This window comes from Macrobrachium rosenbergii, chromosome 16 (assembly GCF_040412425.1).
Source record: "Macrobrachium rosenbergii isolate ZJJX-2024 chromosome 16, ASM4041242v1, whole genome shotgun sequence".
NCBI classification, from domain to species: Eukaryota; Metazoa; Arthropoda; class Malacostraca; order Decapoda; family Palaemonidae; genus Macrobrachium; species Macrobrachium rosenbergii.
In genome coordinates this window covers 33,856,315-33,884,243 of record NC_089756.1, presented here as the reverse complement: position 1 = coordinate 33,884,243, position 27,929 = coordinate 33,856,315, and the positions used below count along the sequence as shown (strand labels likewise).

The 27,929-nt window shown below is 40.0% G+C and overlaps 4 protein-coding genes across 4 annotated transcripts; 3 read left to right on the top strand and 1 right to left on the bottom strand.

Annotated features, from left to right (window-relative positions):
- Positions 1-1,241: 1,241 nt before the first annotated feature.
- LOC136846925 (UPF0746 protein DDB_G0281095-like) lies at positions 1,242-1,619 on the top strand. Its single transcript, XM_067118178.1, has one exon. The coding sequence runs from the start codon at positions 1,242-1,244 to the stop codon at positions 1,617-1,619; it is 378 nt and encodes a 125-aa protein (XP_066974279.1).
- Positions 1,620-6,000: 4,381 nt separating this feature from the next.
- On the top strand, positions 6,001-6,621 carry LOC136846924 (coiled-coil domain-containing protein 89-like). Its single transcript, XM_067118177.1, has one exon. It carries the CDS (start codon positions 6,001-6,003, stop codon positions 6,619-6,621), a length of 621 nt encoding a protein of 206 aa, XP_066974278.1.
- A 19,151-nt stretch (positions 6,622-25,772) lies between these two features.
- LOC136846923 (uncharacterized) lies at positions 25,773-26,298 on the bottom strand. Its single transcript, XM_067118176.1, has 2 exons — positions 26,103-26,298; positions 25,773-25,921 (listed from the first exon to the last, which is right to left on the bottom strand). The coding sequence occupies exons 1-2, from the start codon at positions 26,296-26,298 to the stop codon at positions 25,773-25,775; spliced, it is 345 nt and encodes a 114-aa protein (XP_066974277.1).
- A 9-nt stretch (positions 26,299-26,307) lies between these two features.
- Positions 26,308-26,760, top strand: LOC136846922 (homeobox protein ESX1-like). The gene has a single exon (XM_067118174.1). It carries the CDS (start codon positions 26,308-26,310, stop codon positions 26,758-26,760), a length of 453 nt encoding a protein of 150 aa, XP_066974275.1.
- The last annotated feature ends 1,169 nt before the right edge of the window (positions 26,761-27,929 follow it).

Genomic DNA, 27,929 nt, shown 5'->3' with positions numbered 1-27,929 from the left:
CATTGTTTCTCTTTCCTTCGTGGATTTTGTCTTTACTTATATATGTGTGTATATACATATGTGTGTGTAAATATATATATATACATATACATATATATATATATATGTATATGTATATATATAAATCACAAATGCGGTTCATTATCTTTATCATAATAGCGACAGTATTTGAGGGTTTAGTGGCCGCTTCTTTCCACTTACTGGCAAGCTCTGGAATTATCTTCCTGCGTCAATTCCAAGACGAAAGAAAACAAGTAGAAAATGCGCCGAAGTTTCTTCGGCGCAATCGAGTGTTCTGTATAGCGTATAATCAAGGCCACCGATAATGGATCTATCTTGCATAATGACAGAACCGCGGCCCATGAAACTTTAACCACGGCCCGATGGTGGCAATCCTACATCGTTGTCAGAAGCACGATTATGGCTAACTTTAACCTTAAATAAAATAAAAACTACTGAGGCTAGAGGGCTGCCATTTGGTATGTTTGATGATTGGAGGGTGGATGATCAACATAAGAATCTGCAGCCCTCTAGCCTCAGTAATTTTTAAGATGTGAGGGCGGACAGAAAAAGTGCGGACAGAATCAAGTGCTGACGGACAGACAAAGCCGGTACAATAGTTTTCTTTCACGGAGAACTGAAACCAGGTTGCTCAAGCACTGAAAAACGCATTATATTCATGTAATCCATCTTCATGCTTTAATGTCAACGTATAACAGAACAAGTTCATTAAACTTCTCAGGCGAATAAATCCCTTCATGCAACAAATTAGTGTCTAAATTTCTCTCATGTTATTGTCGACTAATCAAAGCAAACTTTTTGTCACATGAAACGCGGAATGCTTGTGCCAACTCTCCGCTCTGTAAAAATGCTTTTGACTGATCCTGCTTTATGGGAATTTCTCAACGCAGCCCTCCTCCGCATTGAAAAGACTGACGATAGTGGGCGTATATCACCCAATCAGGTGTTTTATTTATTGACAGAGTTTGCGACACGATAAATTGCGTTGGGAGATTTGCACTTTTATTGTGTTCTCTGTTGAAGCGGCCCCCGTTCATTAGCTGGTTTTAATCTTTGGCTTAGAAGGTTTCATAAGCTATTCAGTCAGGACGACGCATAACACAATCCTTTGTGAAAACTTTCCAGAATAACAGCAATGACAGAGCTTGAAAAACGAAAGCAGATGCAGCAACAAAAGCAGGTTGAAAAGCAAAAGCAGTTGCAGCTGCAGCAACAGTTTGATGCAGCAACAGCAACAGGTTGAAAAACAAAAGCAGATGCAGCAACAGCTTGAAAAGCAAAAGCAACTGCAGCAACAACAGCAGCTTGGAAAACGAAATCAGCTGCAGCAACAACAACAGCCTGAAAAACAAAAGCAGTTGCAGCAACAACGACAGCTAGAAAAACAAAAGCAGATGCAGCAACAACAGCAGCCTGAAAAACAAAAGCAGTTGCAGCAACAACGCAGCAAATTGCAGCAACAGCAACAGCTTGAGAAACAAAAGCAGCTGCAGCAACAACAGCAGCTTGAAAAGCAAAAGCAGCTGCAGCAACAGCTTGAAAAACAAAAGCAGATGCAGCAACAACAGCAGCCTGAAAAACAAAAGCAGCTGCAATAACAGTTACAATAATAACCACACCACCAGCAACTTTGACAACATCAACAACAGAAATAATAATAATAATAATAATAATAATAATAATAATAATAATAATAATAATAATAATAACACAACCGCCCTTTACCAAAGATTGTTAAGTTAAGTTACTTCCGGAGAGTTTCACAAAAGTCCCCATTAAAAAAACAAAGTCTTTTCAAAATTAAAATACATTATTTCAGCCTCTTCCATACTAAATGTTCAATGCGGAATGTAGATAAAAGCGATGTGAAATTCTAACATTTATCTGATTTAAAGAAATGGTCATTGAATTAATGCTAATATTAGTTGAGATTTCTGAGAGAGAGAGAGAGAGAGAGAGAGAGAGAGAGAGAGAGAGAGAGAGAGAGAGAGAGAGAGAGAGAGAGGGTGATTGTTTTTCTCATAGTTTCTACGGATTGTTAGAGAATCTGTTGCGTTTTTCAGAGCTTAGGCTAATTGGTTGAAACGCTAATTGGTAGAAGAAGAGAGAGAGAGAGAGAGAGAGAGAGAGAGAGAGAGAGAGAGAGAGAGAGAGAGAGAGAGGGGGAATTTTGCTTTTATAGTATTTAATGATTGTTGAAGCAATATGAGCGAGTTTGTTGTTCTTTTATGGTATTTATTCCTTGCTGAGGCAGAGAGAGAGAGAGAGAGAGAGAGAGAGAGATGAGGGGATTAGCATTCCGAAATTGCAATGCAATTTGCATGTAAACAAATTTATTTGCGCCGACACAATTATGCATAAATGGTGTCGCTTTGCAATTTTTTTTTTTTTTTTTATCCATAATGAAGACCTTAAACATACCGGACGAAGCTATTTTTCAGCATTCTGGTTTCATTCACGTTTTATTCAGATTTTCTTGGAAAGTAAAGTAATAAAGCAGATAAGATTATTATTATTATTATTACTATTATTATTATTATTATTATTATTATTATATTATTATTATTATTATTATTATTATTATTATTATTATTATTATCTTTTCCTCACTTGATTATATGTTAGTAAGTGTGAAACGACTTTAAGACAATGGAAGGTTTTAGACAAGAGTTTTTAGACAAGTAGATAAGATTATTATTATTGGAGGTCCTCTTTCCCGCAGGGTGGTAGTGCCATCAGTGCACCTCACGTGGTGCACTGTAGGCATTGCATAAGGTTCTCTGTAACGTCCCTTCGGCCCCTAGCTGCAACCACGTTCATTCCTTTTACTGTACCTCCGTTCATGTCCTCTTCCTTCCATCTGACTTTTCTACCCTCGAACGATTGTTTCACAGTGCAACTGTTACACCTTTCTGTTCCATTCGACAGAGGTCCTCTTTCGTTTCTCCTGGCTGTGAATTCTTGAAGGTTGGAATTCGCTCTCTGTTCGGTTATCGACGAAAAGGAAAATATACCACTTGGCTGATAGACTGGAACGGAGGTCATTCAGAGTTTCATTTGATGCTCGTTGCGGTCAAAGAGGACTGCAGCTGCGGCAGATCTATTGTTCTACCGTTCATTTCTCGAAGTGGGTATCAGTGATGGTCTCGCCGTTATTTATGACAGCGTAATTGCATCTCTCTCTCTCTCTCTCTCTCTCTCTCTCTCTCTCTCTCTCTGCATGTATTTAATAGTAGAGAGAGAATTTAGTATCAACAAACTAACACAAAACTTCAAACGCTTTGATTAATATTCGACATACAGATGAGAGAGAGAGAGAGAGAGAGAGAGAGAGAGAGAGAGAGAGAGAGAGAGAGAGAGAGAGAGAGAGCTCTTCAAAATCCACACTGAAATCAACCAATATAAAACGGTTTTGAGTAAGAGAATGAATTTCCGGCCGTGTTTTTGTGGTAAAGGTTTTGAGTTGCGTAGGCCTAAAAGATTTCCTTTCCTTATTCATTCGATGAAAACAACAGAACTGTTGTTCCTTTTTCACAGCTGGAAAATACAGAGCGTTTGACAGCAATTCTTTTATGTTGTTTACCTCGGCTCGGGGTTAAAATGTAAAATATTTTTCCCGGAAGATTTTAACATGGTTCAGGCGTTTTATTTATTTTTCATTCAAATTCTTTATTTCACGGGGTTAATCTTATCTCCTAAGTCAACTCATAGGAGCACAATATTCTGAGGAAAAAATATGGATAAATATACTATCAATTTTTAGCTTCAGCCAGTTACTCACACCTAAATTAGGTCCCAATCAAAATTTCAAAGTCAAACTCAGGAGGTTTTTGGTAATGTATGAAGTATAATGTATAATGTATATACAAAAATTGGCTCATATAATGCAGTGGCTATATGTAATCTTCAACATGAAATTGCTGGCCCCACGCCTGGTTTAAAAGATATTTACTGGAGTTAAGCATTTCCTGAAATTAGAGCCATATTGGTACCACTGTACTGACAATCAAAAACGAATGAACAAATAAGAAAAATCCAGCCCTCTCGTCACCCTGCAAATGCCGATATTTGTAGTTTTATCAGACGCTAAACAGAAACACCCAGCTCAGTAGAACTAACACCTCTCTTCTCGTACCGAAGCAAGCGTCAGGTACGTCAAAGCTTCCTAGTAACCACTTTCTAAAGCGACATCATGACCAATACTTTGGAAACAAGTAAAGATATCCCACAAACCATGCCAACTTTCCAACACCCCTTTAAAAGGAAATAAATCCCCTGTCGTGACGCCAGTAGATGTTGCAAGGCTAAAATGACAGGAGAGCTGATACTGGAAGGTGAGCTGTGATATTAGTGAGAGGCTGCAACGGCTGTTGCAAGATATTGAAAATACCTGTATAAAGGAACAAACAAAATCGATGCGTGTTTTCGACGAGCCCGGAACTGAAACAGGAGAGCAGAGGTAGAAAACAGAACTAAAATAAAACTTTTTGAAAAAAAAAAAAAATAAAACTTTTTGAAAAAAAAAAAATCTTGTCCCAGGAAGGGCATTTGCAAAGGGCTACGATGCTGAGTGAAAAGAAAGGGAAAGAGACAGACGAAATTAGGAGGGAGAAGAGAAGCCAGGATAAGCAAACCAGAATTGTAGTTCAACCTTTGGGTTATGTTGAAATTACAACATATGTTGGAATATAAGAAAACGAAAATTATTTAAAAAATTCGAATAAATTTGGTCAAATTTCTCAAGAGATTCCATTGCAATTATGTTGATGGAAATGGAAATATGGCAAAGGGATAACTGATGAATCGATAGAGAGAGAGAGAGAGAGAGAGAGAGAGAGAGAGAGAGAGAGAGAGAGAGAGAGAGAGAGAGAGAAAGCATACTTAGCATCCAAAAAACAACGTAGAATTTCAAAAAGTTTTGAATAATGATCTGACTTACAGACAAGAGAGAGAGAGAGAGAGAGAGAGAGAGAGAGAGAGAGAGAGAGAGAGAGAGAGAGAGCAAAATCTGCTTTTGTGTAAGCATAGGCCTATTTATAGCCACTTAATTCATCATATTTTCTTTGAGAGAGAGAGAGAGAGAGAGAGAGAGAGAGAGAGAGAGAGAGAGAGAGAAAAATCTGCTGGCTTTTGTGTATGAATACGCCTATTTATAGCCACTTAATTCATCATATTTTCTTTGGAAGATTTAAGTGATAATACATTTATAAAGTATGTTTTAGAAGTAGAGAGAGAGAGAGAGAGAGAGAGAGAGAGAGAGAGAGAGAGAGAGAGAGAGAGAGAGAGAGCAAAATCTGCTTTTGTGTATGCATAGGCCTATTTATAGCCACTTAATTCATCATATTTTCTTTGTAAGATTGAGTGATAATACATTTGTAAAGTATGTTTTAGAAGTAGAGAGAGAGAGAGAGAGAGAGAGAGAGAGAGAGAGAGAGAGAGAGAGAGAGAGAGAGAGAGAGAGAGCAAAATCTGCTTTTGTGTAAGTATAGGCCTATTTATAGCCACTTAATTCATCATATTTTCTTTGAGAGAGAGAGAGAGAGAGAGAGAGAGAGAGAGAGAGAGAGAGAGAGAGAGGCCTCAGTAACCAGTGTTTTAAATGCGATAATTATGTCGCCAAACTTGGGGACGCTGGCAACACTGTATAAGCTTTGACGTTTTCGTCAATAGAAGAGGTATAACATAAGGTAGTTATGCAGAGAGAGAGAGAGAGAGAGAGAGAGAGAGAGAGAGAGAGAGAGAGAGAGAGAGAGAGAGAGAGAGAGAGCGTCAACCTATATAACATGATACGTCGCTGCTGAATTAGAAACCTTGCAAATACGCTAAGCAAAGACAGGTTGTAAAGAATAAGAAATATGTATAAATTCTCTGGGCAATAAATGAGGCATATTTCGAAAATTTCTGAGTCGTCAGGTATAAATTTAATTTGCATCAACAGAGGTCATTACAACCAGAGACGCAGTGGAATCAACAACAAAAATGTATCAAGAAAGAGAACCTCCTCAGAGATTTTCCTTCGTGCAAGCTGATGGTGAGCTCTACAGAGGCCAGCTAGAGATAGCCGAGCAGCAATTGGCCGCGCTAAAAACAGAAATGTTTGAAAATATCATTGAAAAGCATAGGCTGCTAAGTGAAAATGAAGGCCTCAAGCTGGAGAACGAGAGGTTAAGGAAGGACAATTCTTATCTACATGGACGGCTGTTCACCAACGAACAGGAATTAAAACGCACCAACGCCAAGCTAGAAGATTACGAATCAACGTGTCTTTTGAAGGAGCAGCGGATACGAGAACTGACACGTTCTTTAAAGAACCTCCAAGAGGAACTTCTCCATGCTCGCAGACGCGGCGACTTCGGAAACCTGGACGAGAGCGCCAGAAGACTACAGGATGATGTCAACAAACTCAAGAGGATAAATGAAGATTTACCAGCGCAGATCCACCGATCTTTGGAGAGGGATAAGCTGTCGGAAGAGCTGAGAGACAAGATATTGCAGCTGGAGGAACTCCGCGTTCTCTACGAGCGCCAGGCACTTGAGTTAAATGAGAGTAGACGCACTATTCAGGACCTGATGAGACACGGCAGGCCAATTTGGAAATAATGACGGCCATTCCACGTTTACTAATGCGGTCACGGACATTATTTTTATGTTTACTACCATTCCACGTTTACTAATGCGGTCACGGACATTATTTTTATGTTTACTATTCTTTCATAGGTAATATATTTAAAATGTTTTCTTTATATATATCATTATGTTACTAGAAGGATCAGAAATAAAAGACAGAAAAAAATACCTGCCTGTTTTTTTATAACATTTAAAGTTTCATCTTTCAAAAAAATTCACAAGATATTCACTCATATATCACCTTTTGAGAACCTATCTCTCTCTCTCTCTCTCTCTCTCTCTCTCTCTCTCTCTCTCTCTCTGTATCATACACTATCATATTAACAGTAAAACTAGCAGTTTTGAGAAATTCATGACTTATTTTTCGAAGGAAGAGAAGGAGTCTGGCTTCGAGTCCAGCTTCAGTGGGTTTCACAGGACCTTAATTGACTGAAGACGGGAAGAATTAGGATCCTGGCTCCGAATCCAGCTTCGGGGGGCCTTCACAGGACCTTTGATTAGTGAATTCTACATAATTTGTATTACAAACCAACAGTTTTCACGACATACAGTCTGAATTTCAGTAAAAGTGTACATCAGTTTGCAGTTATTAACGAATTTCAGCTTTCAGAACTGGAATTGGAGACATTCACAAAGCTAGAAGAGGTTCATACTTTCTTTCATACATATAAGACCGAGATTTCTCCTATCATGTCATTCATAAATGTCATTCTTTTGGTACTGTTTGCTTTCATTTCTTTTATAATTGTCAGGAAATTAATATTGAATAAGCTTACCTTAATCAAAGACATGATGGACAGAATCCTTCATAGAGAGTAATAGCGTTTACCATTGACTTGCCACTTGAACATTTGATGATTGATTTTTATTTTTTTACAATTTATGATTTCTTTAATAACAATCATGATTGATAACCAGAGAGTAATAGGCATTTGATATATTTACTTTGCCATAATTTTCTGCATTTAGTTTGAGTATTTGATATATAAATTCATACTTAAGTCTTGTTTGCATTTATTACTTGTTAATAGAAATTATTGACATTGAAATAATTGACTATAGTCAAGTTTTTCTTTGAATGTATATTATAGGCATTCATATAAATTTCTTTCCATACACCTGCTTACATGACTACTTTATTCAAATTCGCATTACATTTGTAATGGTTTTGTATATTGTTGAGTTGGTTATCTACTTGCATTGTAGTCAATGCAGGTAGGTGACCGAGTGATGTTATGCAGTGAATAAGTATGAGATTCACTGATCAGGATTATGAAAGAGAGAGAGAGCAAGAGAGAGCGAGAGACGATGTTTATAATTTAAAATGATGAGCCATGAGACCAAGTAAATTGAAGTGTAACCATAACAAACCTCCAAGATGTGGGAAAGGAAGGAGGAGTTAGAGGATAGACTAAGAAGTGAAAAGGTCAGCAAAATTGACCTGATTTGTCCTTGCCAAAAGTGGGAGTTAAGATTGAACCATTAAGAGTAAAGTAGACGTCCTCAAGGAGGCAGAGTTTTATTCAACATAGGTCCAGAGTTCATTCTGATCAATTTTTAGCCAGAGTTACTTGAAAACCAAATTGGGTAGGATTGTGTCACTCGCTCCTCTCTTAACATCAAGAGATTTCTAAGTCCAGTGTGGCTGGCCGTGTGAAATAGTTTAGTGTTAAGAATAAAACTTATGAAAAACCGTGCCCGTTGAATTCTTACCCCCTCCTGAGAAGTAGAAAGTATTAATAGACAATTTCAACCTAACTTACCGAGTCCCCTGCGTTACTATCAAGTGAAAGTCAACAGACAGAAACGGAGTCATTCATATGTGGTGCAACGCAATACAATACAAATAAAAGTGCACCGCATAACAAATAAATTGGTGGCAGTTTCGGAGGATTTCGCCCAGCGCACATTTGAAAAACATTAAAGTTCACGGCCCTAGAGAAATTTACAGAGAGTGAGCAGTGACGGCGCTAAAACTAACTCTCAATTTAACAGCGCAAATAATCTCAAGACGGTCTTCAGCACTAGAAACACCAATACAACATCAACACTGTAGCAGAAGGGAAACGAAGCAGAACGAAATATTCCAAGAAGCAGTGAATCTTTTTGCGTCGATCGGAGGGAAAAATTGACAGTGATAAATCTCTGCCTAGTTTGAAACTTCCGAACATTCGCATAAGATCAACCAGAAATTCAGTTTAATAATTATATATGACCATAATAAGAACAATAGTAATAATCACGGCATAGATCAGCGGTGATTTTTATAAGAAAACGAAATTTACGAAAGAAAGAATCAGCAACTCGCCCTATACTATGCCGATCGCAGAAGCGGAGAAGACGAAAACAAACAGTGTTGGCGGACGTATGAAAGTCGCTAATATCTACGTCAGTTCAGTGAACTTTTCTATCGTGTACGGACTTAATTACACGAAATTCCCAAAATTTTTGGTCGCTAAAAGGGAGACTTAGCGAAAAGTAGCGGTAGCAGAGCAGTGACGAAGACGGCGACGAACGAGAGCGGAAGACGGCGACGAAAGAGAGTGAAGAATTCGGAACGGCGATAAAGTTTAGAAGTCAACGCGTTGATAACCGCCTCTCGAAAGGGAAGTGACGCCTTCAATCAACAATTTGGAAGGGATTCCAAAATTTTTCTTCGCCAAATTCAGCAAGTACGGACTGGAAGTCGGCCGAGCGGTGCCGAATTATCGGTGGATGCTAACGACAAATTGCACTCAAGTGCAATCAGCGCGATCTTCAAGTGCAAGGCGACACGAAGCTAATTGAATAGTAAACATTCATTCCTAGTATCGGGGAATTATATAGAGAATTTTTTTTCTCTGTGAATTAAATTTTTTTTGTGTGCGTGAAATTTTTATATAATTATTTTTCCCTGCAGTGCGCAAATAATTTTTTTAAACAAATAATTTAAGTAAATTATTTTTCTTTTGAATAATGTTCTGAATAATATTTCCTTAATGTTGTACGAAGGAAATAATTTTTTCTTTCATGTTTAGTAATTTTTTTTTACGAAATAGAAATTTTCGTTCACTTGGTGATAGAGGCAATTCTGTTTAAATTATTCTATCATAATAATTTTTTTTGTTATACACTTGGCGCAGCATTTTGCAGTGGAACCCAAACAATTGTATACATAAGACTAATATCAGACTTTTTCAGATTGAGAGAGTCCTGTGAAGGAATGAGTTAGGAAAAATTTGAATTTTTTTGTATAGAGGGATACAGTCAACTCAGCAAACATGCAATTGAAGTAAGTACCTGATTCTCAAATTTATTTTTTTTCAATTTTTCATTCTTGGAATCATTGAATATTTTATGAATTAATATGAATAACACTTTGGACGAAGTTATCTCCCGACTGCAACAGACAAGAAGCGAAGACCAGACTCCATATAACCTAAGACCTGTACCTGAACGACTTTCTAGACCAATTGATCCTAGTAATACTAGACCCAGACGTTCTCGTAGTCAAGGTCCCCCACTTAGTTTACCGAGTGCGCCTAACCCTTCAGTTGTAACCACTAACCCAATAACTTCCATTGTACCTAGAAATAACAACATGGCGCAAGCCACCGTAATAACCTAAGCCACTAGATTTTGTGGAACGGTAGACCCAAGTAATGTAGATAAAAGTAGATTAGAAGAATATGGTGTAAATCGATGGATAGCAGACACAGAAAGCAGAATTTCAGCTGCTGGTATCACAGATGAGAGAAAGAAAATAGATGAAGCACTCTTGTATGTTAGTATGGAACATGGTGATGCACATACAGTTCTTCATTCAGTACTTTTTAGGAATATTACTCTGTTTAACGAATTCAAGAAACAGTGCTTACAATTTTGGCAACCAGAAGCACAGCAAGATCCATGGTATAACATAGGAACTTTCCATCATCAGAAATATGAGGGTAATCACTTAGTTTTAGCCACTAGAGTAGAAGAAGCTATAGATAGAGTGACGACAGATATGAAAGCTGTAGGAATTGTTGTTGGAAGGAAGGATGAATTTGATGATGATGAAACAGATTTAGCTAGTATATCCAAGGTACTTAGATATATGTCCTTAGGACCAATCTACGATGCTTTGGGTAAGGAAGAAAGAGTAGCCTTAAAGAAGTACTGTGATAGGAAGCCAAATGATGGAATTGTACAAACTTTGATGTACATAGAAAGGAAAGTAAAACAGAATTCATCAAGTAGTAGTGCAGATTTTACGGGAACCGTAGCTAGTGGAAACCCAAGAAATAATAGCAATCAGTCCAATAGAAACCAATCAGGGCAAGCTAGGTCTAGGTATCAGGAAATAGAAATTCGTTTGATAGAAATGGTGGGAACAACAATAGGAGATTTAATCAATCAAATAGAAACAATCAAGGTAGGCCGCCAAATAGAGGTAACAATGGGAATACCACTGGAACTAATGGAAATAACAGTGGAAATAACAGGACTCCTGGACAGAGGGGAGCTAGTCAAGGCCAAAATTCAGGGAATAATAGGCCACAGTTCAATAGGCAGAGACAAAGTTCTGGAAATTGTGGTTATAACAACCATACAACACAGAATTGTAGAAGAAACAAATGGTGTTCGAATTGCAATAAGACAGGACATTTAATCCAGAACTGTTGGTACAACAAACAGGGGAATTCTCAGGGGTCTCAAAATAACCAAAGTACTCAGCCTAATAACCAAAATACCTCCCCCAGTAACCCAAATCAAGGGGATTCTCAGTGACAATCACAGAGAGTGCAGCAGAAAGGTCCATCCTTACAGAAAGAAATAGTGACAGTGAATAAGGATGTGTCCCCAACAGACATTACTCGAAGTAATGAAGTAGTGTTTTCTGTAAAGAATTTTAATACGTGCCAGGAAGAGTTGCCTATCATACAAGTACACTTAGAAGGTGTACAGAGTTCCATATTGTTGGATACAGGCAGTACTGTAAGTATCATAGATAAAGGCACTTTAACAAAACATATAGGTTGTGAGCTTTCCCAAATGAGAGAATCCTATAGGACCATAAAGGGGATCGCTGGAAAGCAAATAAGGGCTATAGGCAATGTCAATTTAGAGATAGAAATTCTAAGTAAGAAATACAGGGAAGAGTTTGTGGTGTTGGAAGAGAAATATTTTCCAGCTCAAGCTCTATTTTCCCTCCAGGCTATGAAAAGATGTGGAATTGCACTAGACTGTAGCAATGGAAGAATCACTATCAAGGAAATTGATAGAGGAAATGTTTGCTCTCTTGAAGAAGAGGAACAGTTTCAGATAAACTTGATCACTTTACCTGAGACAGCCTCATCTGAAGAAGTAGACATCCAACAGATAGAAATAGAATTTAATGCTAACCCGGGTAGGACAGTGAGTAGAAATTCAATGATAGAAGAAATAGGAGAAGATAGACAAACTACTTTTAAAAGCCTAGAAGCCACTCAGGAGGAATTCTCAGATAGCAGGTATGAACCTGATAACTCAAGTGCACGACAAGTAGGTACCTCCGAAGAACTTAGTTCTTTTTCCCAACCTGACGATCCTGACACGCTAATAGATTGTAGTCACTTAATAATAAGAGAAGATACGGAAGAGAAGTATCTCAACGAGGTGTTGCTGTTAGGCAACCTGAAAATGACAGAGATAGGTTCTGTGATACCACAAGATGAAAGTTCAGATGATACTGATGTCTGTTACACTGCCGATGCACAGAATGCAGAAGAGATCTGCTTAGTTAGTACTGCCGATGATAATCTTGTAAAACTCAAATTAAACAATAGCGTTATACTGCATCCACAAGGTCTGACAAAGGTTTGTCTTAGAATTGTAACAGATAAAAACCTAGGTGATACAGATGTGTTATTAGTTAATGAAGACTTACCAGACTTTGTGAAAATGGACAATTCCCTAGTAAGACTTAATGGTGGAAATTGTACGACTTGTGTATAATTATTCTGACAAGAGACTAGAATTGCATGCCGGCATAGAATTCTGTAAGGGAATTGTGATTACTAACCCTTTACTAACCATAAGTGAAAAAGCATTTGTCTCTGTAGCTGACACAAGAGTTAAATTAGAAGGGAAGTAAATAATACAGATTTTCCTCATTGTAGGGACAGGTTAATACAGATATTAGAGAAATATAGGAGTGTTGTAGCAGTAACAGGAGATAAGTTAGGAAGGACAGATGTCCTGCAGCACAAAATAGTCATAGAAGATGGTGCTAGACCTTTTTATATACCTAACTACAAACTTCCAATAAGTCAAAGACCCATTGAAGACGAGATGGTTGAAGAGATGAAGGAAGATGGAGTCGTAATTCCTTCTAAGTCACCTTATAATTCACCTTTACTGCTAGTTCCAAAGAAAGACGGTACATGGAGGATGGTAACTGATTACCATAAATTGAATTCCCACAACGTCCCTGATCGAATGCCAATGCCAGTCATTAATGACATGTTAGCTCAATTAGGAGGTGCCAAGGTTTTTTCTAGCCTCGATTTACTGAGTGGATATTGGCAAGTTCCTCTCGATGAAGAATCCAAGCATCTCACGGCATTCAGTACTCATAAAGAACATTTGCAATTTGAGGTAATGCCGTTTGGTCTTACTTCAGCTCCTTTAACGTTTGTACGTTTAATGCTGCAAATCTTGGGAGATGTTGAACACGTATCGGTTTATCTTGATGATATAATAATTGCTAGTAAGGATGTAGAGAGTCATTTCAAGACAATAGAATTAGTATTAGATAGGCTCAGAAAGGCCGGTTTAAAGGTAAAAATTAAGAAATGTCAGTTTCTGAAGAAATCTCTAGAATATCTAGGACATGTTATCAGTGAACATGGTTTGAAAATGCAAGAAGGAAAGATTAAGGCTATTGTAGACTATCCAGCCCCAAGAAATTTGAAGGCACTAAGAAGATTCCTAGGTATGGTAGGATATTATCGACCTTTCATAAAGGGATTTGCTACCATAGCAAAACCATTAACTGAGTTAACTAGGAAAGATGCTAGCTATGAGTGGAAAGATGAACAGGAAGCAGTGTTCAAAACACTAAAGGATATGTTGATAACAGATCCTATCCTAGTTTATCCAGACTTCAAGAAGGAATTCTACTTAGCCTGTGATGCTTCAAGTACAGGACTAGGTGCCGTCTTGATGCAAAAGGATAAAACAAGGATGAGGACTGTATACTATGCCAGTAGAGTTTTGAATGCAGCTGAAAGAAATTACAGTACAACAGAAAGGGAATGTTTGGCATTAGTCTGGGGATTACAGAAATTTAGACACATTTTGCTAGGACATAAAATTAATGTTCTTACAGATCATAAACCCATTTGTGATCTTTTCAAGAAAAGGGCTTTTACCAATAATATGAAGTTCAATAGATGGTTCGTTAGCGTATTAGAATTTGCCCCAGAATTTAGATACATACCTGGTAGATATAACACATTAGCTGACGCCTTATCTAGATCACAAGAAGAGAACGAGAAACAAATTACCACTCATAATTTCGCCTTCAGTTGTCAAATCACAGACTTAGATTTAGACAAAGTTCGTCAGGAACAACAAAAGGATTCTAGAATAAGGAAGTAATTGGTAACCTCTTGCAAGGTGAGAAAAATTCAGAGTTTCAATTGATAGATGGGTTATTGTACAAGACTTCAGACGAACAAATGCTTGTTCACGTTTGTACATTCCTAATACACTAATACAAGACGTTTTAGAACTAACCCATTCATACAAGTTATCAGGACATCCTGGAATTAAGAAAACATGAAGAACAATCACTAGAAACTATTTTTGGCCTCGATGTAGTGAAGATGCTACTCGATTTGTTCAGAATTGTACCCTATGTAATATACATAAGGGGAATGTCAACGTCAAGGCTCCTCTGGAAATGTATCCTTCAGAATTAAATCCTTTTCAAGTAGTCACAATGGATTTCTTAGGTCCATTCCCGAACACCATCAGAGGAAATAAACAGATTTTAGTTTTCATTGACTATTTGACCAGATACGTAGAAATTGTTCCAACTAGAAACAGAGAAGCATCAACGGTGGCAGAAGCCTTTAAGTCTAGAATTATAACCAGACATTCATGTCCTCAAGTTTTGCTCTCAGACAATGCTGCTGAATTTACTAGTGACATTCTAACGAAATTGTGTGACTTTTATGAAATACAGAAATGTCAAATAACAGCATATAAGCCAAGCTCAAATGGAGCAGTAGAAAGAACAAATCGCAAGATAAAGGATGTTCTGAAAACATTGGTAACCCCTAGCACTGAAGACTGGGACTTGACTCTCGAAGACATACAATTTACTCTAAACAACACAGTAAATGAATCAATAGGAGAAACTCCTCATTTCCTATTGTATGGCTACCAAAAGAGAATGCCAAATTCACTTTTGGATGATGCCGCACCACCCAGACGTACGTACAACTACGAGGACTATATTGCTTGGAAGACAAGACGTACGTACGAGACCGTTAAAGTCACCAGGGCTAGATTAAAGGAGTTACATAAAAAATCTAGTAAGTATTACAATAACAGATCCACCATACCCTCGTTAAAGGTAGGACAACAAGTTTATGTACTCAATCATGTTCTTGAAGGACCTAATATTAAAGTATCCCCAAAATTTCGAGGTCCATATAGAGTTTTAGAAGTTTTGAAGTTGAATAAATTCAAGTTAATGCATGAAATTACCTTGAAAGAATCCATTGTACATTGGAACCACATTAAAGTAGTTCATTCAGAACCTTGGTCGTCTACCCAGTTAAAGGATTTGTCCAATAAAGATAAGATAGATAATAAAATAGAATCTTCAATGACCCCAAGGTATAATTTGAGAAGAAGATAATGGCAAGTGCAATGGTAAACAAATGTAGTTGATAAGATTTTTACTGCTTAATAACATTATTTCAGCAAATGGATTGTATGGTGGTTGGCAGTGAGTCAAATTGTGAACTCACTCGTACAACTAAGGAAGGAGCCATCATCAGGAGCATGGCAAGGTTAAGATGATACAGGACCTAGCCATTGTTAAGATCCAGACGGAGTCCATTATCGATCAGAGAGAGCAGTTAGTCCAGCTGAGCAATCAGATACAGGCAGGATTACAAAGTGTCCAAGATAGAAATTTGTACGACATGCTCTCCAAGTTGAAAAGGGACATCGATAGTGTTATGCCAAGGAAAGTAGTAAAGCGATCACTCATACCCTTTATAGGCGTCGCTTTACACAATCTCTTTGGAGTGGCGACCGATGGTAATGTTGAAAGGCTAAAGGAAAAAGTGGCACAACTTGAAAATTGGGCTTCTGAGCAGGGCACTGTCTATAATAAAGTAATAGGAAATGTCAATCAAAATCAGAAAATGATCACAGTGCTGAAAGAATTTGTGAATAGTGCCCTCCATAATGTTTCATCAGAAATTGCTAGAATCCATCAAACAGAAATGATGGAGCAACTGCTCATAGAAACAAGTAATTTCCTTCTGGAATACAAGGAATTACTCAATGCAATCATGATGGCAGGTAAAAACCTGCTGTCGCCTTTTCTGATAACCCTAGTGAAATTGAAGCCATTATTCAGAAATGTGTTGTGAACAATCACTTGAAGCCACTAGTAGAAAATATAGTGGACTATTATGGCCTGATCACAGTGAAAGTGGTAGCCAATCAAATCATACTAGTGATCCCTTTCAACAATCCAGACGTCAACTCATTGATATCAGTCTATCCATTCCCAATGGTAGTAGATAATAAGTCCATTGTACTAGAAGGAACAGTTCGACACTTTGCCTTGCAGCATGATTCTTTCCTAGTGACCGAAATTCCCGAACATAAATTCAGGGAATGTGTCATGCTTAATGATGGTGTATATGTTTGTAACATTGTGAATTTCTATGAACCCTTGAATGCTCTTCATTGCCTAGATGATCTTGTAAACAACAAGAATGGTAAGAACCATTGTAAATATATACCGTTTACAGAAACTTTCAAGGCTCAAATCATTGATGATGAAATTTTTGTGTTCTCAGCAAACAGATTGAATGCTAAGATTGACTGTAAGACAAACAAAACAGAAGTAGTTTTCATTAACGTACACACATTTTCATCTGCTTGTGAATTGGTCATTCTACATAATTTGTATTACAAACCAACAGTTTTCACGACATACAGTCTGAATTTCAGTAAAAGTGTACATCAGTTTGCAGTTATTAACGAATTTCAGCTTTCAGAACTGGAATTGGAGACATTCACAAAGCTAGAAGAGGTTCATACTTTCTTTCATACATATAAGACCGAGATTTCTCCTATCATGTCATTCATAAATGTCATTCTTTTGGTACTGTTTGCTTTCATTTCTTTTATAATTGTCAGGAAATTAATATTGAATAAGCTTACCTTAATCAAAGACATGATGGACAGAATCCTTCATAGAGAGTAATAGCGTTTACCATTGACTTGCCACTTGAACATTTGATGATTGATTTTTTTATTTTTTTTACAATTTATGATTTCTTTAATAACAATCATGATTGATAACCAGAGAGTAATAGGCATTTGATATATTTACTTTGCCATAATTTTCTGCATTTAGTTTGAGTATTTGATATATAAATTCATACTTAAGTCTTGTTTGCATTTATTACTTGTTAATAGAAATTATTGACATTGAAATAATTGACTATAGTCAAGTTTTTCTTTGAATGTATATTATAGGCATTCATATAAATTTCTTTCCATACACCTGCTTACATGACTACTTTATTCAAATTCGCATTACATTTGTAATGGTTTTGTATATTGTTGAGTTGGTTATCTACTTGCATTGTAGTCAATGCAGGTAGGTGACCAGTGATGTTATGCAGTGAATAAGTATGAGATTCACTGATCAGGATTATGAAAGAGAGAGAGAGCAAGAGAGAGCGAGAGACGATGTTTATAATTTAAAATGATGAGCCATGAGACCAAGTAAATTGAAGTGTAACCATAACAAACCTCCAAGATGTGGGAAAGGAAGGAGGAGTTAGAGGATAGACTAAGAAGTGAAAAGGTCAGCAAAATTGACCTGATTTGTCCTTGCCAAAAGTGGGAGTTAAGATTGAACCATTAAGAGTAAAGTAGACGTCCTCAAGGAGGCAGAGTTTTATTCATCATAGGTCCAGAGTTCATTCTGATCAATTTTTAGCCAGAGTTACTTGAAAACCAAATTGGGTAGGATTGTGTCACTCGCTCCTCTCTTAACATCAAGAGATTTCTAAGTCCAGTGTGGCTGGCCGTGTGAAATAGTTTAGCGTTAAGAATAAAACTTATGAAAAACCGTGCCCGTTGAATTCTTACTCCCTCCTGAGAAGTAGAAAGTATTAATAGACAATTTCAACCTAACTTACCGAGTCCCCTGCGTTACTATCAAGTGAAAGTCAACAGACAGAAACGGAGTCATTCATATGTGGTGCGACGCAATACATATAAAGAAAAAGTGCACCGCATAACACTGGTGCTTGTTTGCAGCTTAGGGGACTGGTTGTAGGTGACTGGGGGTTGCCTCCAGTTTGCAACTTGCTGACCCATCAGCTGTGGATGGGTGCTGGCATCTGCTGGGGTCAGGACATGGTGGGTGTCTTGTCCCTAGGAGATGCTGGTGCTTGTTTACAGCTTAGAGGACCGGTTGGAGGTGACCCTCGTTGCCTCCAGTTTGCAACTTGCTGACCCATCAGCTGTGGATGGGTGCTGGCATCTGCTGGGGTCAGGACATGGTGGGTGTCTTGTCCCTAGGGGATGCTGGTGCTTGTTTACAGCTTAGGGGACTGGTTGGAGGTGACTGGGGGTGGCCTCCAGTTTGCAACTTGCTGACCCATCAGCCGTGGATGGGTGCTGGCATCTGCTGGGGTCAAGACATGGTGGGTGTCTTGTCCCTAGGGGATGCTGGTGCTTGTTTACAGCTTAGGGGACTGGTTGGAGGTGACTGGGGGTGGCCTCCAGTTTGCAACTTGCTGACCCATCAGCCGTGGATGGGTGCTGGCATCTGCTGGGGTCAGGACGTGGTGGGTGTCTTGTCCCTAGGGGATGCTGGTGCTTGTTTACAGCTTAGGGGACTGGTTGGAGGTGACTGGGGGTTGCCTCCGTTTGCAACTTGCTGACCCATCAGCTGTGGATGGGTGCTGGCATCTGCTGGGGTCAGGACATGGTGGGTGTCTTGTCCCTAGGGGATGCTGGTGCTTGTTTACAGCTTAGGGGACTGGTTGGAGGTGACTGGGGGTTGCTTCCAGTTTGCAACTTCCTGACCCATCAGCTGTGGATGGGTGCTGGCATCTGCTGGGGTCAGGACGTGGTGGGTGTCTTGTCCCTAGGGGATGCTGGTGCTTGTTTACAGCTTAGGGGACTGGTTGGAGGTGACTGGGGGTGGCCTCCAGTTTGCAACTTGCTGACCCATCAGCTGTGGATGGGTGCTGGCATCTGCTGGGGTCAGGACATGGTGGGTGTCTTGTTCCTAGGGGATGCTGGTGCTTGTTTACAGCTTAGGGGACTGGTTGGAGGTGACTGGGGGTGGCCTCCAGTTTGCAACTTGCTGACCCACCAGCTGTGGATGGGAGCTGGCAACTGCTGGGGTCAGGACATGGTGGGTGTCTTGTTCCTAGGGGATGCTGGTGCTTGTTTACAGCTTAGGGGACTGGTTGGAGATGACTGGGGGTGGCCTCCAGTTTGCAACTTGCTGACCCATCAGCTGTGGATAGGTGCTGGCATCTGCTGGGGTCAAGACATGGTGGGTGTCTTGTCCCTAGGGGATGCTGGTGCTTGTTTACAGCTTAGGGGACTGGTTGGAGGTGACTGAGGGTTGCTTCCAGTTTGCAACTTGCTGACCCATCAGCTGTGGATGGGTGCTGGCATCTGCTGGGGCCAGGACATGGTGGGTGTCTTGTCCCTAGGGGATGCTGGTGCTTGTTTACAGCTTAGGGGACTGGTTGGAGGTGACTGGGGGTTGCCTCCAGGTTGCAACTTGCCGACCCATCAGCTGTGGATGGGTGCTGGCATCTGCTGGGGTCAGGACATGGTGGGTGTCTTGTCCCTAGGGGATGCTGGTGCTTGTTTACAGCTTAGGGGACTGGTTGGAGGTGACTGGGGGTTGCCTCCAGGTTGCAACTTGCCGACCCATCAGCTGTGGATGGGTGCTGGCATCTGCTGGGGTCAGGACGTGGTGGGTGTCTTGTCCCTAGGGGATGCTGGTGCTTGTTTACAGCTTAGGGGACTGGTTGGAGGTGACTGAGGGTTGCCTCCAGGTTGCAACTTGCTGACCCATCAGCTGTGGATGGGTGCTGGCATCTGCTGGGGTCAGGACATGGTGGGTGTCTTGTCCCTAGAGGATGCTGGTGTTTGTTTACAGCTTAGCGGACTGGTTGGAGGTGACTGGGGGTTGCCTTCAGTTTGCAACTTGCTGACCCATCAGCTGTGGATGGGTGCTGGCATCTGCTGGGGTCAGGACATGGTGGGTGTCTTGTCCCTAGGAGATGCTGGTGCTTGTTTACAGCTTAGGGGACTGGTTGGAGGTGACTGGCAGTTGCCTCCAGTTTGCAACTTGCTGACCCACCAGCTGTGGATGGGTGCTGGCATCTGCTGGGGTCAGGACATGGAAGGTGTCTTGTCACTGGGGGATGCTGGTGCTTGTTCACAGCTGGGTGGACTAGTTGGGGGTGACTGGGGGTTGCTTCCAGTTTGCAACTTGCTGACCCACCAGCTGTGGATGGGTGCTGGTATCTGCTGGGGTCAGGACATGGTGGGTGCCTTGTCCCTGGGGGATGCTGGTGCCTGTTTGCAGCTTAGGGGACTGGTTGGAGGTGACGGGGGGTTGCTTCCAGTTTGCAACTTGCTGATCCATCAGCTGTGGATGGGTGCTGGTATCTGCTGGGGTCAGGACATGGTGGGTGCCTTGTCCCTGGGGGATGCTGGTGCCTGTTTGCAGCGTAGGATACTGGTTGGAGGTGACTGGGGGTTGCCTCCAGTTTGCAGCTTGCTGACCCACCAGCTGTGGATGGGTGCTGGCATCTGCTGGGGTCAGGACATGGAAGGTGTCTTGTCACTGGGGGATGCTGGTGCTTGTTTGCAGAAGGGTGGACTGGTTGGAGGTGACTGGGGGTTGCACCCAGTTTGCAACTTGCTGATCCATCAGCTGTGGATGGGTGCTGGCGTCTGCTGGGGTCAGGACATGGAAGGTGTCTTGTCACTGGAGGATGCTGGTGCTTGTTTGCAGATGGATGGACTGGTTGGAGGTGACTGGGGGTTGCACCCAGTTTGCAACTTGCTGACCCACCAGCTGTGGATGGGTGCTGGCGTCTGCTGGGGTCAGGACATGGAAGGTGTCTTGTCACTGGGGGATGCTGGTGCTTGTTTGCAGAAGGGTGGACTGGTTGGAGGTGACTGGGGGTTGCACCCAGTTTGCAACTTGCTGATCCATCAGCTGTGGATGGGTGCTGGCATCTGCTGGGGTCAGGACATGGAAGGTGTCTTGTCACTGGGGATGCTGGTGCTTGTTTGCAGAAGGGTGGACTGGTTGGGGTTGACTGGGTTGCCCCAGTTTGCAACTTGCTGACCCACCAGCTGTGGATGGGTGCTGGCATCTGCTGGGGTCAGGACATGGAAGGTGTCTTGTCACTGGGGGATGCTGGTGCTTGTTTGCAGAAGGGTGGACTGGTTGGGGGTGACTGGGGGTTGCACCCAGTTTGCAACTTGCTGACCCACCAGCTGTGGATGGGTGGTGGCGTCTGCTGGGGTCAGGACACGGAAGGTGTCTTGTCACTGGGGGATGCTGGTGCTTGTTTGCAGAAGGGTGGACTGGTTGGAGGTGACTGGGGGTTGCACCCAGTTTGCAACTTGCTGACCCACCAGCTGTGGATGGGTGCTGGCATCTGCTGGGGTCAGGACATGGAAGGTGTCTTGTCACTGGGGGATGCTGGTGCTTGTTTGCAGAAGGGTGGACTGGTTGGAGGTGACTGGGGGTTGCACCCATTTTGCAACTTGCTGATCCATCAGTTGTGGATGGGTGCTGGCATCTGCTGGGGACAGGACATGGTGAGTGTCTTGTCTCTGGGGGATGCTGGTGCCAGTTTGTAGCTTAGGGGACTGGTTGGAGGTGACTGGGGGTTGCTTCCAGTTTGCCACTTGGTGATCCATCAGCTGCAGCTTTGCATATTGGTTATAGTCTCGCCATTATTTATGACAGCGCAAGTGCCTCTCTCTCTCTCTCTCTCTCTCTCTCTCTCTCTCTCTCTCTCTGTCTTGGCAAAATGCGAGCAATACTATTGGCAAAATGCAAAGCAAAAATGGTTATGTTGTTTCAGTACTTCAAAACGAGAAGAGCCGAAAACTTGATTATGCTTCATAAAACGTATGTAGGTTACGTAGTCCACATGAATATTGCGATATGATATGGTACCCACACTACCAAAAGGATATTGCACAAATAGAGAGTGTACAAAGGTCCTTTACAGCTAGAACAGAAGTTAAGGACCTTGACTACTGGGAATGACTACAATTCTTAAAATTATATAGTCTCGAAAGGAGAAGAGAACGCTACATGGTAATCCAGGCATGGAAACAGATAGAAGGAATTACCGAAAACATCATGGAGCTAAAAATATCAGAAAGAGCAAGCAGAGGTAGATTAATAGTGCCAAAAACTATACCAGAAAAACTAAGGAAAGCACACAGGATATTAATCCACTACGCACCAGCATCAATAATGTAGCGATTATTCAATGCATTACCAGCTCATCTGAGGAACATATCAGGAGTTAGCGTAGACGTGTTTAAGAATAAGCTCGACAAATATCTAAGATACATCCCAGACCACCCAAGACTGGAAGATGCAAAATATACCGGAAGATGCATTAGCAATTCTCTGGTAGACATCAGAGGTGCCTCACACTGAGGGACCTGGGGCAACCTGAACGAACTGTAAGGTCTGTAAGGTAAGGTCTCTCTCTCTGCATGTATTTAAGAGTATTTCAGATCCGACAAAGCTGATGAAGGGAATATAGTATATGAAGGAGTAAATCATCTCTCTCTCTCTCTCTCTCTCTCTCTCTCTCTCTCTCTCTCTCTCTCTCTCTCTCTCTCTCGGCAAGAATTTAACAGTATCTCAACTCAGACAAAGCTGATGAAGGGAATATAGTATATGAAGAAGTAAATCATCTCTCTCTCTCTCTCTCTCGCTCTCTCTCTCTCTCGCTCTCTCTCTCTGCATGTATTTAATAGTAGAGAGAGAGAGAGAGAATTTAGTATCAAGAAACTAACACAAAACTTCAAACGCTTTGATTAATATTCGACATACAGATGAGAGAGAGAGAGAGAGAGAGAGAGAGAGAGAGAGAGAGAGAGAGAGAGAGAGAGAGAGAGAGAGCTCTTCAAAATCCACACTGAAATCAACCAATATAAAACGGTTTTGAGTAAGAGAATGAATTTCCGGCCGTGTTTTTGTGGTAAAGGTTTTGAGTTACGTAGGCCTAAAAGATTTCCTTTCCTTATTCATTCGATGAAAACAACAGAACTGTTGTTCCTTTTTCACAGCTGGAAAACACAGAGCGTTTGACAGCAATTCTTTTATGTTGTTTACCTCGGCTCGGGGTTAAAATGTAAAATATTTTTCCCGGAAGATTTTAACATGGTTCAGGCGTTTTATTTATTTTTTCATTCAAATTCTTTATTTCACGGGGTTAATCTTATCTCCTAAGTCAACTCATAGGAGCACAATATTCTGAGGAAAAAATATGGATAAATATACTATCAATTTTTAGCTTCAGCCAGTTACTCACACCTAAATTAGGTCCCAATCAAAATTTCAAAGTCAAACTCAGGAGGTTTTTGGTAATGTATGAAGTATAATGTATAATGTATAATATACAAAATTGGCTCATATAATGCAGTGGCTATATGTAATCTTCAACATGAAATTGCTGGCCCCACGCCTGGTTTAAAAGATATTTACTGGAGTTAAGCATTTCCTGAAATTAGAGCCATATTGGTACCACTGTACTGACAATCAAAAACGAATGAACAAATAAGAAAAATCCAGCCCTCTCGTCACCCTGCAAATGCCGATATTTGTAGTTTTATCAGACGCTAAACAGAAACACCCAGCTCAGTAGAACTAACACCTCTCTTCTCGTACCGAAGCAAGCGTCAGGTACGTCAAAGCTTCCTAGTAACCACTTTCTAAAGCGACATCATGACCAATACTTTGGAAACAAGTAAAGATATCCCACAAACCATGCCAACTTTCCAACACCCCTTTAAAAGGAAATAAATCCCCTATCGTGACGCCAGTAGATGTTGCAAGGCTAAAATGACAGGAGAGCTGATACTGGAAGGTGAGCTGTGATATTAGTGAGAGGCTGCAACGGCTGTTGCAAGATATTGAAAATACCTGTATAAAGGAACAAACAAAATCGATGCGTGTTTTCGACGAGCCCGGAACTGAAACAGGAGAGCAGAGGTAGAAAACAGAACTAAAATAAAACTTTTTGAAAAAAAAAAATAAAATAAAACTTTTTGAAAAAAAAAAAAAATCTTGTCCCAGGAAGGGCATTTGCAAAGGGCTACGATGCTGAGTGAAAAGAAGGGGGGAGAGACATACAAGGCACCTTTTGAATACCGAGTCGACATGATGATGATGATGATGATGATGATGATGCTGATGATGATAAGGGTTCCTCCAAGAGCGCATGTAAAGCGACTTTGATGTCCCGGGATGAGATGAAAAGGTTTCATCTCGTATGTGTCGTGGAGCCGAAGAATGACGCATTAAGTACCTTCTTTTTTTTTTTTTACTGCAAAACAAATGGTTTTTAGTATGAAACGAAGCCTTGATGAAATAACACATACATGTATGTTTACGTACATTACATACATACATTCATACATACACATACATGCATACTTTACATATACTCGTATAACACGGTAAGAAAGGTGAGTGGATATATATTTATATATTTATTTATATGTATATATATGCATATATATATATATATATATATATATATATATATATATATATATATATATATACATATACACACACATATTTATATACATGGATAGTTAGATACACATAAATCTTATCTTTCAGTCCGATATCACAAACTTCTAACTTCACACGATCGACTAAGTATTCCTTTCACCAGTCTTAACGAGAGGGGAACACTTTTTCGCCTCTGAAAAAAAGAAAAAAAAAAGGGGAACCAACCCCCCCCACAAAAAAAAGGCCGGCGCATTTTTCCTCGACAAGGGAGAGGCAACTAAACGTTAAGTTTCCCATGCTTCGTTGCAGGGGGCACGCCCAAGCGACTTGAGAGGTACTTTAGATGGAAATAGGGCCGCAATTGTCGGCCGCTGAGGCGAAAAAAATGATATAACGAGCGGAGCGAATGCCTAATGCCGAAGACAAGGAAGGAAGGAAGGAAGGAAGGAAGGAAGGAAGGAAGGAAGGAAGGAAGAAAGGAAGGAAGGAAGGAAGGAAAGTTTGTGTTCAGTACTTTCGGAGGTTCTCTAAGTTTGCTAAGATCATTGCTAAGTTTGCTACATCTAATCGAGTTAGCTGCTTCTAGAGCCCCGTAGTAGCGCATGCGCGATCGGGTTGCCATGGTGATGAATGTTTTAGAAGTACGTCAGTTGCTACGTTTCAGCGTGAGATGCTCGATAATGCGACCTAGTCGCTGTGCGCTTTCGGATTGAAAATTAGAAGACAGAAGTTCTTCATGACATTATGACTTTCACAATATCCCCATGATACAAGGAATCAGAAACCGGTAAATAAAAAATATGTAAACTAGTTTTCAGTTACTATCCATGTTAACGAACAATCTCCAAAATTCTGTCAAAGTAAAAATATTGAAAATATTTTTGTAACGCCAGTTTTAGCAGCCACAATCAATCACTTTGAAAATATTTATGGAAAATAATTATCAATCATCAAGGTTCCCACCTACAAAGCTTCAAGTAAAACAGGGGGGGAAATAAAATTGATTAAAATGGTAATTTTGGCTTTTAATCTGAAGATATGGACAAATTTCACCTGTGGTGCAGAAGAGTATATCAAATGGAAAGTTTGTTTAATATGGTACTCGAGATATGAAGCTATCAAATTCAGAAGACCAGATACCTCCCAGTACCATGATTCCTGAGATACCTCTCAGTGCCATGATTCCTGAGATACCTCCTTGTACCATGATTCCTGAGATACCTCCAAGTCCCATGATTCCTGAGACAATTCCAAGAAAAGATACTTCCAAGTAGCATGATTCACGAGATAACTCCAAGAATAGATACCTCCAAGTACCATGATTCCTGAGATAACTCCAAGAAGAGATACCTCCAAGTACCATGATTCCTGGGATAACTCCAAGAAGAGATACCTACAAGTACCATGATTCCTGAGATACCTCCAAGTGCTATGATTCCCGAGATATCTCCGAGTACCATGATTCCTGAGACACCTCCGAGTCCCATGATTCCCGAGATAACTCCAAGAAGAGATACCTCCAAGTACCATGATTCCCGAGATAATTCCAAGTACCATGATTCCTGAGATACCTCCAAGTACCATGATTCCTGAGATAACTCCAAGAAGAGATACATCCAAGTACCATGATTCCCGAGATACCTCCAAGTACCATGATTCCTGAGATACCTCCAAGCACCAAGATTCCTGAGATACCTCTGAGTAGCATGATTCCCGAGATACCTCCTAGTACCATGATTCCTGAGATACCTCCGAACTCCAAGATTCCTGAGATACCTCCGAGTACCGTGATGCCTGGGATACCACCAAGTACCACGATGCCTGAGATACCCCCAAGTACCATGATTCCTGAGATACCTCTGAGTACCATGATTCCTGAGATACCTCCAAGTACCATGATTCCTGAGATACCTCCGGGCACCAAGATTCCTGAGATACCTCCGAGTACCGTGATGCATGGGATACCACCAAGTACCATGATTCCTGAGATACCTCCAAATACCATGATACCACCAAGTACCATGATTCCTGAGATACCTCCAAGTACCACGATTCCTGAGATCTGGAGAATAAAATAATAAAACTTTGAATTTTGAATTAATTACTTGACCTCGAAAAATGGGTTTTAATCAAGAATATTTGGGGATCGAAGTCACGTGTCCTGAGTTATCTGCAAGGGAAGTTTAATCATAAACTGAAGAAAACTGCAATAATGTCATCATACATTTTTCCTTCGGGCATACACGAATCGTAATAATAAATAATAATAATAAGAATAATAATAAGAATAATAATAATAATAATAATAATAATAATAATAATTATTTTTCGAAAAGGTCGAATGCCACACATGTAGAAGTTATATAGAAAATTTTTCCAGCTTTAATTCTCCTTATAAGAAATAAACAATAATACTAACATTTATACGCATACACATGCGCACGCAAGCGCACACGCATTATATATATATATATATATATATATATATATATATATATATATATATATATATATATATATATATATATATATATATATATATATGTCCTCAACAGTTGTCATACTGGTCAAATATATTTCAACTTCCAACTCCTCCCTTTCAACTCTGTCGCTATGTCTCTATTTCTCTATACTCTTTTTGCCCCCTCTTTCCAGCCCTATTTTCCTTTATTGTGAAATATTCTCTCGCCATCTCACTCAGTTTGCTATGGCAGAAACCTTCAATGGTGAGGTACGGATTTACCGTTATTGGTGGAACATTGGGGCAAATAATGCCCCTTTTTCTCTGCAGCTCCAAACTTTGGGTAAAGTTGGTGAAATTCGCTGCTATAAATCTAAGCTTCCTGTAAACGTCGGAGTGTATATCAGTTTTGACGTTGTTTTTGGTTGAAAAATTTTTTTTTTTAATTCTGCTGTGTGTTAATTGCTGAGGGTCAGTCATATATCTCGTATATTGAATTTAACGTCTTTGATCGAATGTTAAATATATACAGTATATATATATATATATATATATATATATATATATATATATATATATATATATATATATATATATATATATATATATATATGTATGTATGTATGTATATTATTATAAGGTGATATAATTTTTATAACCATTTTGTAAGTGTTTGTAATGTCTCTGTGAAAATTTTTGATTTTTTTGCTTGCAAGATTCGTCATTTGTTGTGAAGACGTGATCTTAAAATGTCTTCTTACAGATATGTTGTGTTATATGAACTTA